This window comes from Trichechus manatus, unplaced genomic scaffold (genome assembly GCF_000243295.1).
Source record: "Trichechus manatus latirostris isolate Lorelei unplaced genomic scaffold, TriManLat1.0 scaffold00002, whole genome shotgun sequence".
NCBI lineage: Eukaryota > Metazoa > Chordata > Mammalia > Sirenia > Trichechidae > Trichechus > Trichechus manatus.
The window spans coordinates 3,393,562-3,406,874 of record NW_004443938.1 but is presented as its reverse complement, the minus strand read 5'-3'; the positions used below and the strand labels follow the sequence as shown (position 1 = coordinate 3,406,874).

Below are 13,313 nucleotides of genomic sequence, written 5' to 3'. Positions count from 1 at the left end.
ACAAGCTTCTGGAGCCACAAACACTCCTGACGTTCTGTCCTATAACAGCAAGAAAGGAGACTGCACTTCGTCCCCCATTTTGCTTTAAAATCACCACTGGCTGTAATGTCTTCTCTGTGAATCTAACTGGAAACAAGACTGATATCGGTTCAGTGAAGAAAATATGCAATTTGGAATTCAAGGCTGAGCTTGAGCTTCTTTTCCAACGTAAGAGTCTAAAGTGTTTGTGTAGGACCAGCAAGGAAGGAAAGTTAGAATCTCTCCCCTCCTATCATTCCACTCTTCACTCTGAGTCCCCTGGGTGTTCTTATGGTTCAAAACTGTGCCAGAGTAGGGGCCTAATTCTTGTCCTTGGTTGACAAAACATCAGACGCTCTGAAAACGTTTCACCATGAGACAGCCCTGAGGCCCAAGGGTCCTGCAATCTGGACGCATCCTAGGGCAGTGCTGATAGGATGCTGTCCTAGCTGTGGGCCCACGTCCTGACCAGTCCCTGGTGCCCTGGAGGTTTAGTCCACGGTGACAGAGCAGACTTACACCTCACCCACCTTGGGAAGATGGAACACGTCCAATCTACTCCACGGTGTGCACGGCCACGGCCACAGCCTTTTATAGGAGCTTGTTAGAGATCTGGGCTCACAGCCCGGAGGAGGCGAGAACACCATAAACAGTCTAAAATATGCAGAGACCACTTGGTCAACGTTCACATTTTTGCTTAAGGCAGGCTTGGAATCTACAAGGCCTGGTGAAATTTGATAAATTTGCATTATTGCACCTGACCACAAAGCCCAGTGCACAAACCGTAGAATTCACAGCGATTTGTCTTGTATCTCATGTCTCCTCCTTATGTCTCCATGCGTACCCAGCTCATCCAAAGGTGAAGAATGTCTTATTTCAGATCAGTTACCCAAATCCTTGCCATCTTTGTCCATGGGTTAAACACACGCTAGGGGCTTGTGCCGTTCTTATTGGAAGGTTTGGTGGTAGTGTTAGTTGCGGTCAGGTTAGTTCTGACTCACGACGACCCCATGTGTGCAGAGTGGAACTGCTCCATAGGGTTTTCAAGGCTGTGATCTTTTGGAAGCACATCACCGTACCTTACTTCCGAGGCATCTCTGGGTGAGTTTGAACTACCAACCTTCCAGTTAATAGTCCAGCACTTAACCACATCCACCACCCAGGGACTCCATTGAAATGTTAGTGGGAACCATACGTTGTAGGATTGTATACAAAAAAAATGCTGTTTAATGAAGAGCACCAAAGACACAAGGAAAATATTAGTCCAAAGGACTAATGGACCACATGAACCACAGCCCCTACCAGCCTGAGCCCAGAAGAACGTGATGGCGTCCACCTGTCACCACCAACTGCTCTGACGGGGATCACAAAGAGGGTCCTGAACACAGCAGGAGAAAAATGTAGAACAAAATCCAAATTCACACACACACACACACACAAAAGGGCAGACTGACTGATCTGACAGAGACTGGAGGAACCTTTGAGACTATAGCCCCTGACACCCTGCTAACTTAGAACTGAAACCTCTCCTGAAGTCCACCTCTCAGCCAAAGATTAGACAGGCCTATAACACAAACAATAACACATGTGAGGAACGTGCTTCTTAGTTCAATCATGTATATGAGACCAAATGGGCAACACCTGCCCAAAAGCAAAGATGAGAAAGCAGGAAGGGACAGGAAAACTGGAAGAATGGACATGGGGAACCCGGGCTGGAAAGGGGGAGAGTGCTGACACATTACAGGGGTTGCAACCAATGTCACAAAACAATTTGTGTACAAATTTTTGAACGAGAAACTAATTTGCACTGTAAACTTTCACCTAAAACACATAATAATAATAAAAACTATTTATTTCACAGGATTGTCTGGAGGGGGAAAGAAATACTAGGGTGAGTTGGATAAAATGGAGTCATACGTTCATCATACTCCTGTGACTATGGGATTCTTGGAGACCAAGAGAAGAGCCGACGTGAAGATCCCCACGCCACCACACCCACCTGCAGATTCTGCAGCCCTCCGTAGGCCGTGAAGAGCAGGAGGAACCCAAAGGAAACCACCAGCACATTCTTCAGGCTGTGGTCCATGGTGCCGCTGGCAAGTGCAGACCATCAGCGGCGTGGGACTTTGTGGCCACCTGAGAGAAACAAACGCAAGGACAAGTAAAGCAACCGGTGCCGAGAAGTCACATTCTCCCTCCCGGCTGAGTCAAAGGCCCATAGGTCATTACAGCCGCTGCACTTGTGGACACCACAGGGCTTGCTGGGGGTGTTGTCCCTTCTCCTCCTCTGCAGTCCACAGTGGCCACTTTCTCAAGGGGCAAGAGGTTAAGAATCCTACTGGCGTGTGTGATTGTATTTTCCCTATTAGTTCCTGGTAGACATTGTCCTTACTGTAATGTGATAAATTTCATACATATGCACACGCACACAGTGGTACCTTCCACATGGAGAGAAATTATCGACGTGCACAATCTGGAATGTACTTCAGTCTTAAAGAAGTAAGTGCACATGTGAGCTTCAAGATACACAGTTCAACTTCTGAAAGAGAGTTAATGTGATTCTGAGATCCAGGGGCCAAAGTCTTAGTATCTCAGAGACTATCCGATTTTACAACACCGCAGTAATAAAAAAAAAAAAAAAAAAAATCTATGGGAGACTTGAGTCTAGTACTTTACGATTTGCAAAACACTTTTCCACTCACCATTTTGTTTTACCCTGAAACAGTGCTGTCGTAATTATTTCATAGGTCTCTGAGCCCTGGTGGTGCAGTGGTTAAGAGCTCAGCTGCTAACCAAAAGGCCAGCAGTTCAAATCCACTAGTTGCTCCTTGGAAACCATATGGGCAGCTCTTCTCTGTCCTACAGGGTCGCTGTGAGTTGGAATGGACTCGACGGCCACGGGTTTGGTTACAGGTAGACATGAGAGCAACAGTCAAGTACAAGGGATGCTGACCAAGGAGGCAGGTGAGGTCTTTGGGTTCAAATTCCAGCCCTGTAACATTTTAGCTGGGCAATCTCAGGTAGGCGATAACATTCTCTGAACTCAGTTTCCTTTTGGAAAAGGAAGGTTGCCAAAGTTCAATAAGCTAAAACACATGAAAGCCTGTGAGACAGCCTTGGACACGTAGTAATCGCCAGCCAACAATGTTAATTGACTTAAGATGACATTTTAACTTTGAGAGAAAATACCAATTATAGCAATAGTTAAAGAAATATAATATCTAGCACAACATAGACTTTTTTTTTTTACATTAAACTTGTTATCAATGAACTTCAATTAATTAACTAATGACTTTCTTTTTCTGATTAGATGACACTTTAACTTCAATTCTGGCCTATCTATAAAACCAAAGCAAACCTTGTTGTCATCAAGTTGGTTCCGACTTATGATGACCCCATGTGTCACAGAGAACTGTGCCCAATAGGATTTTCTAGGCTGTAATCTTTACAGATTGAATATACCGTGGACTGCCAAAAGAACAAACAAATTTGTCTTGGAAGAAGTACAGCCAGAGTGCTCCTTGGAAGCAAGGATGGCAAGACTACGTTTGATGTACTTTGGACATGTTATCAGGAGGGATCAGTCCCTGGAGAAGGACATCATGCTTGGTAAAGTAGAGGGTCAGTGAAAAAGAGGAAGATCTTCAAGGAGATGGATTGACACAGTGGCTAAAACAATGGGCTCAAACATAGCAACAGTTGTGAGGATGGGGCAGGACCAGGCAGTGTTTCATTCTGTTGTACTCAGGGTCGCTATGAGTCGGAACTGACTCGACGGCACCTAACAACAAAAACAACAATCGTTACAGAAGTAGATTGCTAGTTTCTTTCTTCTGTGGTGCCATTGGGTGGGTTTGAATCTCCACCTTTTGGTTAGTAGCCAAATGTAACCAGGGACCACCAGGCCTATCTCTAATGACCCTCAAGTTACCTGTATTTTGACATTAGAAGACCTTCCTAACATCTGCTGTCCTCTGCCCTTCCTTCCTTGACTACCAACACTTACCAGAACTTTCTTCTTGGATTTGCTAACTGGCTCTGGAGGTCAACTTCCAGTAGCTACTGTTTCCAACTCTTCCCACAGTCAAACTGCAGCTACTCAGGAGTTTCATGGTGGCACAAAGAAAACCTTGGAAGCCTGTTTATTTCTTACCAAGTCATATCTTTCCCTGTCCCTGTAACTGCTCTTTTTCTAGTCAGGAATTAGTGACTGAAATTGTTGCTTTTGTAATGTTTACTTTTCCACTTTATCCCTCCTGGGCCCTTCCCTTTGTCTACATTAAGAGGGATTTTTAAAAATAAAAAATATATTTTACAAACTGTCTTGGCCCTCTAGTAGGATGAAATGCTTCTTAAAAGCAATATCTACCAGCACCACCCCAAATTATTACCAGGAGGGGGGAAGGTTTGAGGAGTAGTCACCTGTCTCAGTCTCTGAGTGCTGCTGTAACACAAACACTGCAAGTGGGCGGCTTTAAAGAAGAGAAATTCATCTTCTCACCCTTCAGGAGACTAGAATTTCCCATTCAGGACATCAGCTCTAGGGGAAGGCTCTTTCTCTGTCAGCTCCTGGGGAAGAACCTTGTCTCATTCAGCGTCTGTAGACCCAGCAGCCCTTGGGAACACTCCTGAGCATTTATCTTCCCATTTGTGCTTTCTTTAATAACTCAGAAGTGATTAGGTTTAAGACACACCCTACACTGGTATGGCCTAATTGACATCACAAAGAAAAACCTGTTTCCAAACAAGATTTACATCCCCAGGTAGAGGGGCTAGGATTCTAACACATACTTTGGGGTGACACAATTCAATCCTTAACATTCCACCCTTTGGCCCCCTAAAATTCATGTCTTTCCCACATGTGGAAACACATTGACCCTATCTCATCACCCCAAATTCTCCAGCAACTCCAAAATCCCATCTTCCGAATCATCTAAATTAGGTATGGGTGAGACTCCGGGTGTACTCCATCTTGGGGCAAAAATTCCTCTTCATCTGTGGACCTATGAAATCTAGAATGCAAGTTATCTGCTTCCAAAGTACAATGATAGGATAAGCACAGGCTAGACATTCCTATTCCAAGTGGGAGGAATTAGAGGGAAAGAAGGAATCACAGGTATGAAAACCAAAACCTGTTGCCATCAAATTGATTCCGACTCATAGTGACCTTATAGGACAGAGTAGAACTGCCCCATAGGATTTCGAAGGAGCAGCTGGTGGATTTGAACTGTCAACCTTTTGGTTAGCAGCCAAGTTCTTAACCATTATGCAACCAGGGCTCCAGGAAAGTCCAAAACCCAGCATGACAAATTTCAATTGAAAATGATCCTCTGTTCTCCAGGACCAGCTGGGCAATGGCTCAACCATCCAGATTCTGGGAGTAGGCTGTGCTCTTGGAGTCATAAACAAAAGAATGCTCTTATCTTCCCCAGACTCATTTAACTTACAAATGGAATTGCATTCCTGTAGATGCGTGGTTGGAGCCCTGGTGGCACAGTGGTTAAGAACTCAGCTGCTAACTAAAAGATCAGCAGTTCAAACCACCAGCTGCCCTTGGAAACCCTATGGGGCAAGTCTACTCTGTCGCTATGAGTTAGAATCAACTCTACTCAATGGGTTTGGTCTGGTTTTTGGATTTAGTTATGTAGTTGAGATGAGGGAAAGAGAATGGGAGATTCTAGAAATACCAAAGCTGGCGTGATTTTAGGAACAGTTTTATGTTATTAGCAGTGTTTCCTCTACCCATGAACTGAAACCAGGGCTAATCTCCAAATGGCTAAAAAGATTCAGGAAGAAATGACTCAAAATATACCAATAATCATTACACTCCTTAAAATCCACATCCACACCATATCACTATGAGAAAAGAGGTAATTTTGTAGATCTGCTTGGATTCTAATGATCATTTATGGGTATTACGGTGCCTGGCAAATGTCTGAAAGAATGGACGCTGGAGAACCACAGGACACTTAACAGCGTAAGTGATTTTAAAAGCCACTAGGTGTCACTGTGTGATTACCCCCGAGGTCGCCGAGAGCTTGATGAGTTTCGAGCGCTTCATAACCACATTTAAAATCATTAAGCTTCCTGCTCTTAATTTAAGGGAAGTCTAACCAATGGTTTGCTCTTTTAAAGAAAGCACTCACGTAAGCAAATTAATGTCAACTTCCTTGACATTTCAGTCTATCTTTGTTAATAAAAAGTAGTACCACGTCAATTCAAATTTGTCCTATTCATTAGTGACGCATTTTTTAAAAAAATCTACCTAAAGATGAAAAACGTATGTGTATGGAGTAGAGCAAACTAGTCTACTTTAGGAATTCTTACACTTTGGAACAAAGGTATGCAGTGCTTTTAAAAACAATAGATAACGGGGAAAGGAAATTTCTATGAGCACAATTCTAGCTTGAGAACATACTTGCTCTTGGCAAATATTCCACACCATCTAGTAGCCTGGGGCACTGCTGGGCCCACGCTGGGGCCTTGCACTTGGGGTATGATGGTGCCCTAGCCAGGGTCTCGAACCCAGGCCTTACACATCCCCTCCTGATTGAGCAGGCATTCACTGGATCCAGAGCTTCTCCCAGCTGAGGCAAAACCAGAGGGTCAATCTAAGAGAAAGATCTGTGAGGAGTCCTCTGTGTGAGGTCCTCGGTAAGACCCCTCAGCTCGTCTCCTTTACTTGGCAGAGAGACAGGCACCCTCACTGGGGAAACTCAGCTAAGGGTAGGAGACTTGGAATGCTTTGCAGGGCCTGGGCCTCCTGACACCTTCATCATAACCACAGTTATGAGTCACGTATGCCCTCCAGGTCACTGGCAGCGCTTTGATGTCCTGAGGCTCTTGACCTTCTTGCCCTGAAGGGCCTTAGCGCATATTTCCATCTGGGATGTCTGTGTGACCTGGCTATCGCTAGCCAGCATCTTTGCTGAGATCTCTGCAGAGCTCTCCTCTCCAATGACATCTGATAAGGTCAAGGCTCCTCACTTGTACCAGGGAGCGCGAGAACCTCCAGGCCTGTAGTTCCTCACTTTTGATGTTTCTTTTGCGCTTCCTGCCAGTTTAGCAAAGTTAAACAGGTCCTGAGATCAGAAAAGCTTTCAGTAGCTCACTTACATATGCGGCGGAACCATGGAGGTTCCTGGTTCTGAATACACGGGTGCACACATGCGCACACACACGCACACACACATCCACACACACATCCACACACATGCATGCACGTGCGCGCACATCTTTATTTTCTAAGCGTGTATCTAGAGCCCTTTTCCTTCTATGATTAGCCTTCTGCTGTCTTCACTGCTTCCACAATCATTCCACAGCTACTTATTGGGTGCCTACCATATGCCAGAGGAGTTCCCAAGTGGCACAAATGGTTAAGCACTTGGCTGCTACAAGAAAGGTTGGAGGTTCAAACCCGCCCAGTAGCACCTCAAAGAAAGACTTGGCAATCTATTCCAAAGGATCACAGCCATGGAAAACCCTCTGGAGTACAGTTCTACTCCGACACACGGAGTCTCCTGGAGTAGGAATCAGCTTGATGACAACTGTTTCGTTTTGTTTTATCGGATGCTGGACATTATTCTAGGGGCTAAGGATACCGCACTGAGAGGACACAAAGGTCCTCTTCTCTCACAGGCGATAAACAAGCAACAGAGAAAGCAAACACACTCACGTGATGATTGGTGCTAAGCCAAAACTGGAACAGGTGCTGATAAAGTACAGGGGCAAGGTGGGACATCAGAGGCACACACAACTCACGCTCACACACCTCACCTCTCTGCAAGGATGGCAGGATAGCACCCACTCAGTGACGGAGCTGCCCAGCCCTTGATGCCCTTCTACACAGCTTTTCTCTCAGCAGAAACTGAAAGGACCAGTTCTGCAGCTCACAAGACTTCCATGAGGCCTGGCAAACTGGAACAGGCCGCTCTTCTGATTGAAAATGACCTGCTGAGTGCTGTGAATAGAACTGGAGCTGATATTTGGACAACTGAGGTCAAGAACGTATTTGTCTGGGGGGAAGCGGTGTTCAGGGGTAGAATCCTCACCTTCCATGAGGGAGGGCCAGGTTCCATTCCCAGCCAATGCATCTCATGCACAGCCCCCACCCGTCTGTCAGTGGAGGCTTGCGTGTGACTCTGAGGCTGAACAGAAGTTTTCAGACTAAGACAGACTAGGAAGAAAGGTGCCCCACTTCTGAAAATGAGCCAGTGAAAACCCTGTGGGTCACAACGGTCCAATCTGCAAGTGAGCATGGGGATGGCGCAGGACCGGGCAGCATTTCATTGTGTTGTGGATGGGGTCCCCGAGAGCCAGGTGCCAATTTGACCGCAGCTAGCAACAATAACAACAACAGCAGTGCCAACAGCAACACGGTTGTCTACAATACCTAGATAAGTGTCAGAGAGTAGCGATGATGCTGCAATTATCTAGACAGTTTTCAGCTGATTATTTTGTCTGCACAGACAAAGCCACCAAAAACCAAAACCCATTGCTGTCAAATTGATTCTGACTCATAGCTGCCCTACAGGACAGAGTGGGACTGCCCCACAGAGCTGTGGATTCAACCAGCCGACCTTTTGGTTAGCAGCCGAGCTCTTAACCACTACACTGCCAGGGCCCCAGACAAAGCTGCAGTGAAGTTAAATTGTATTGATAAATCTCCAAAGATAATGCTCTGTCTTTGCTCCCATTGCACAGCCATCTGTAATGTTTGAACCCCATCCCCAAACTAAACAATGCCATCCTGCATAGGGTGTACCTAGCCTTGAGGCTTCCTCAGGTCCAGTCACCACAGGAGCACATGGCTTCTTATACCTGGGAGAGTTTCGGAGCACTGAGGCAGGTTTACCCAATTTGCTTTGAGCTATAAGGAAAATGAAGGACTCCTTACAATAGTCTATTGGGAAGTCATTGTGCGACAGTTATTTTTGCTGCAGCAAGTGGCAGAGCTTGTTTGTTATAAGTTACTCAATAACAGCTTATCTAGAAACTTCTTTACATCTTTCAGAAAGATTTGCTGGCAACTGTGGAAAGATAGGCTGCAAAAGTATTTGATGTAATTAAGTGAGAATATTCCATACAGACTTCTATTAAGAATTATTGTTTACCTGATCCAAATACCAAAAGCATTCTTTAATGAGATGGAAAAACTAATCATTAACTTTATATGGAAAGGAAAGAGGTGGCGAAGCATTACTGAAGAAGAACAAAATAGGAGGACTCACACTACCTGACCTCAGAACCTGCTCTACAGCTACGGTAGTCAAAACAACCTGGTATTGGTACAACGACAGATACATTGACCAATGGAACAGAATCGAAAACCCAGATGTAAATTCATCCGCCTATGGTCACCTGATCGTTGACAAAGTCCAAAAGTCCATTAAATGGGGGAAAAGACAGCCTTTTTAACAAATGGTGTTGGCAAAACTGGATATCCATTTGTAAAAAAATGAAACAGGACCCCATACCTCACACCATACACAAAAACTAATTCCAAATGGATCAAAGACCTAAATATAAAACCAAAAACTATGAAGATCATAGAAGAAACAATAGGGTCAATGCTAGAGGCCCTAGCATACAAATGGTAACTAACAATACACAAACTCCATAAGATAAGCTAGACAACTGGGATCTTCTAAAAATTAAATACTTAAGCTCATCAAAAGACTTCACCAAAACAGTAAAAAGACAGTCTGCATACTGGGAAAAAATTTTTGGCTATGACAAATCTGACAAAAGTTTAATCTCTAAAATCTGTAGGAAAATCCAACAAAAAGAAAAATAATCCAATTAAAAACTGGTCAAAGGATATGAACAAACACTTCACCAAAGAAGAAATTCAGAAGACTGACAGACACACTAGGAAATGCTCATGATCACTAGCCCACTAGCCATTAGAGAAATGCAAATCAAAACTACAGAGGTACCATCTCACTCCAACATTACTGGCACGAATCAAAAAAAAAAAAAAAACAGAAAATAACAAATGTTGAAGATGCTGCGGGGAGCTTGGAACTCTTATGCACTGCAGGTGGGAAGGCAAAATGGTATAACCATTTTGGAAAAAATGATATGGTGCTTCCTTAAAAAGCTAGAAAGAGAAACACCATAGGATTCAGCAATCCCACTCCTAGGAATATATCCTAGAGAAATAAGAGCCATCACACGAATAGACACATGCACACCCATGTTCACTGCAGCATTATTCACAATAGCAAAAAGATGGAAACAACCTGAGTGCCCATTAACGGAGTAACGGCTAACCAAACTATGGTACATACACACAATAGAATGCTACACAACAATAAAGAGCAATGATGACTCTTCAAAACATCTCACAACATGGATGAACCTGGAGGGCATTATGCTGAGTGAAATAAGTCAATCACAAAAGGACAAAACTATATGAGATCACTATTATAAAAACTCATGAAAAGCTTTACACACAGAAAGAAACAATCTTTGATGGTTACTAGGGAGAGGAGGGGTGAATGAGGTGGGAAAAATACTAACTACATAATAGATAAGTAGTAACTTGGGTGAAGGGTAAGACTGTACACAATATTGGGGAAGTCAGCACAACTTGACCAAGGCAAAGTCATGGAAGCTTCATAGACACATCCAAACTCCCTGAGGGACGGAATTACTGAGCTGAGGCTGGGGACCACGGTATTGGGGAACATCTAGCTTGATTTGCATAACATAGTTTATAAAGAAAATATTCTACTTCCTACTTTGGTGAGTAGTGTCTGGGGTCTTAAAAGCCTGTGAGCAGCCATCTAAGATACTCCACTGGTCCCACCCCATCTGGAGCAAGGGAGAATGAAGAAAACCAAAGGCACAAGGGAAAGATTAGTCCGGAAGACTTATGGACCACAACTACCATAGCCTCCACTAGACAGAGTCCAGCACAACTAAATAGTTCCTGGCTACCACCACCAACTGCCCTGGAAGGGATCACATTAGAGGGTTCTGGACAAGGCAGGAAAAAAACGTAGAACAAAATTCTAACTCACAAAAAAAAGACCAGACTTACTGGTCTGACAGAGACTGGAGAAATGCCAAGAGTATGCCCCTGGACACCATTTTAACTCTGTACTGAAGTCACTCCCAAGGTTCACCCTTCAGCCAAAAATTAGACAGGCCCATAAATGGGCACACCAGCCCAGGGGCAAGGACAGGAGGCAGGAGGGGACAGGAAAGCTGGTAGTGGGGAACCCGAGGTCAACCAAGGGAGAGTGTTGACATGTCATGGGGTTGGCAACCAATATCACAAAACAATATGTGTATGAATTGTTCGATGAGAAACTAATTTGCTCTGTAAACCTTCTTCTGAAGTACAATTTTAAAAAACATTACATCAAGGAAAAAAAATGTACTGAAGGGCATTCTGATATATTCTGTGTTCCAGAAACAGGAATGGGCAGTTCAATTATTATTTTATTCAATAAAATTATTAAGCACTAAAAAACACAACAACAAAAAGAATTATTGCTTAGTTTTCGGATAAAAATAGCATGTGCTTGATGGCTTCAGCAAACTCACAAAACAAAGAATCATGAACTTTTCTGGAGGAAGAGAACTTCTTGGAATTATGGGAGGTAGAATGCAAAGGATTAATATACAGAGCTCTTCAACAGATTAGTAAGAGGATCATGCAAAACACAGAACAAGCCAAGGAACACAAGGAGAGATCAATAGAGGAACTTAAGAAGATTATAGTAGAGCACAAGGACAAACTTAATAGGCTGCAAGAATCCATAGAGAGACAGCAAACAGAAATCCAGAAGATTAACAATAAAACTTCAGAATCAGACAACTCAATAGAAAGTCATAAGAGCAGAACTGAAGCAATGGAAGTCAGAATTAGTGAGACTGAAGATAAAGCACTTGATGTCAACTTATTTGAGGAACAGTCAGATGAAAGGATTTTTTAAAAAGAAGAAACCCTAAGAATTATGTGGGAGTCTATCAAGAGGAATAACCTATGAGTGATTGTAGTACCAGAATGAGGGGGATAACAGAAAATGCAGAAAGAATTGTTCAAGATTTTTTGGCAGAAGCCTTGTCTAATACCGTGAAAGATAAGATGATATCTATCCAAGATCCTCATCAAACCCCACACAAGGTAGATTCCAAAAGAAAGTCACCAAGACATATTATAATCAAACTTGCCAAAACCAAAGAAAAAGAGAGAATTTTAAGAGAGAATAGGGATAAACGAAAAGTCATCTACAAAGAAGAGTGAAAAAGACTAAGCTTGGATTAGTCAGAAACGATGCAGGCAAGATGGCAATGGAATGACATATATAAAACCTTGAAGGAAAAAAATTGCCAGCCAAGAATTATATATCCAGCAAAACTGTGTCTCAAATATGATGGTGAAATCAGGGCATTTCCAGATAAACAGAAGTTTCGGAAATTTGTAAAAACCAAACCAAAAATTACAAGAAATACTAAAGGGAGTCCTCCAGTTAGAAAATCGATAACATCAGATAACAACCTAAGACTAAAACAAAGGACAGAACAACCAGATATCAACCCAGATAGGGAAGTCACAAAAATAAATCAAAGCTAACACACTGAATATAGGGAAACAGAGACGTCAATACATAAAAGATGACAACATTAAAACATAAAAGAGGGACTAAAAAATGTAGTCATAGCTTTTTCATATGGAGAGGAAGTCAAGGAGATACAAAGAATAAAGGATTGCTTTAAACTTAGAAAAATAAGGGTAAATATTAAGGTAACTACAAAGGAAACTAACAATCCTAGACATCAAAATAAAAAACAAGAAAAACAAAGACTCAGCAAATACAAAATCAACAACAATGAAAAAGATGAAAAGAAAATAAATAAAGAAAAACAACTCAGCACAGAAAATTAAGTGGAAAAAGAAACTGTCAACAACACACACACAAAAATATCAAAATGACAGCATTAAACTCATACCTGTCAATAATTTTGCTGAATGTAAATGGACTAAATGCACCAATAAAGAGACAGAGAGTGGCAGATTGGATTAAAAAACATGATCTGTCTATATGCTGTCTACAAGAGACACACCTTAGACTTAAAGACACAAAAAAACTAAAACCCAAAGGATGGGAAAAAATATATCAAGAAAGCAACACTCAAGAAAGAACAGGAGTGGCAATATTAATCTCTGACAAAATAACTTTAAAGTAAAATCCACCACAAAGGATAAGGAAAGACACTATATAATGATTAAAGGGTCAATACAACAGGAGGACATAACTATAGTAAATATTTATGCACCC

The 13,313-nt window shown here is 42.7% G+C and overlaps 1 protein-coding gene across 2 annotated transcripts in view; it reads right to left on the bottom strand.

Annotated features, from left to right (window-relative positions):
• Positions 1-2,104, bottom strand: part of UNC93A (unc-93 homolog A) — a 31,964-nt gene extending 29,860 nt beyond the window's left edge. For both annotated transcript variants that reach the window (XM_004368776.2, XM_004368777.2), the window contains exon 1: positions 2,018-2,104. In XM_004368776.2, the coding sequence (XP_004368833.1) occupies positions 2,018-2,104 (87 nt within the window). The remainder of the gene's footprint in view (positions 1-2,017) is intronic.
• Positions 2,105-13,313: the final 11,209 nt, after the last annotated feature.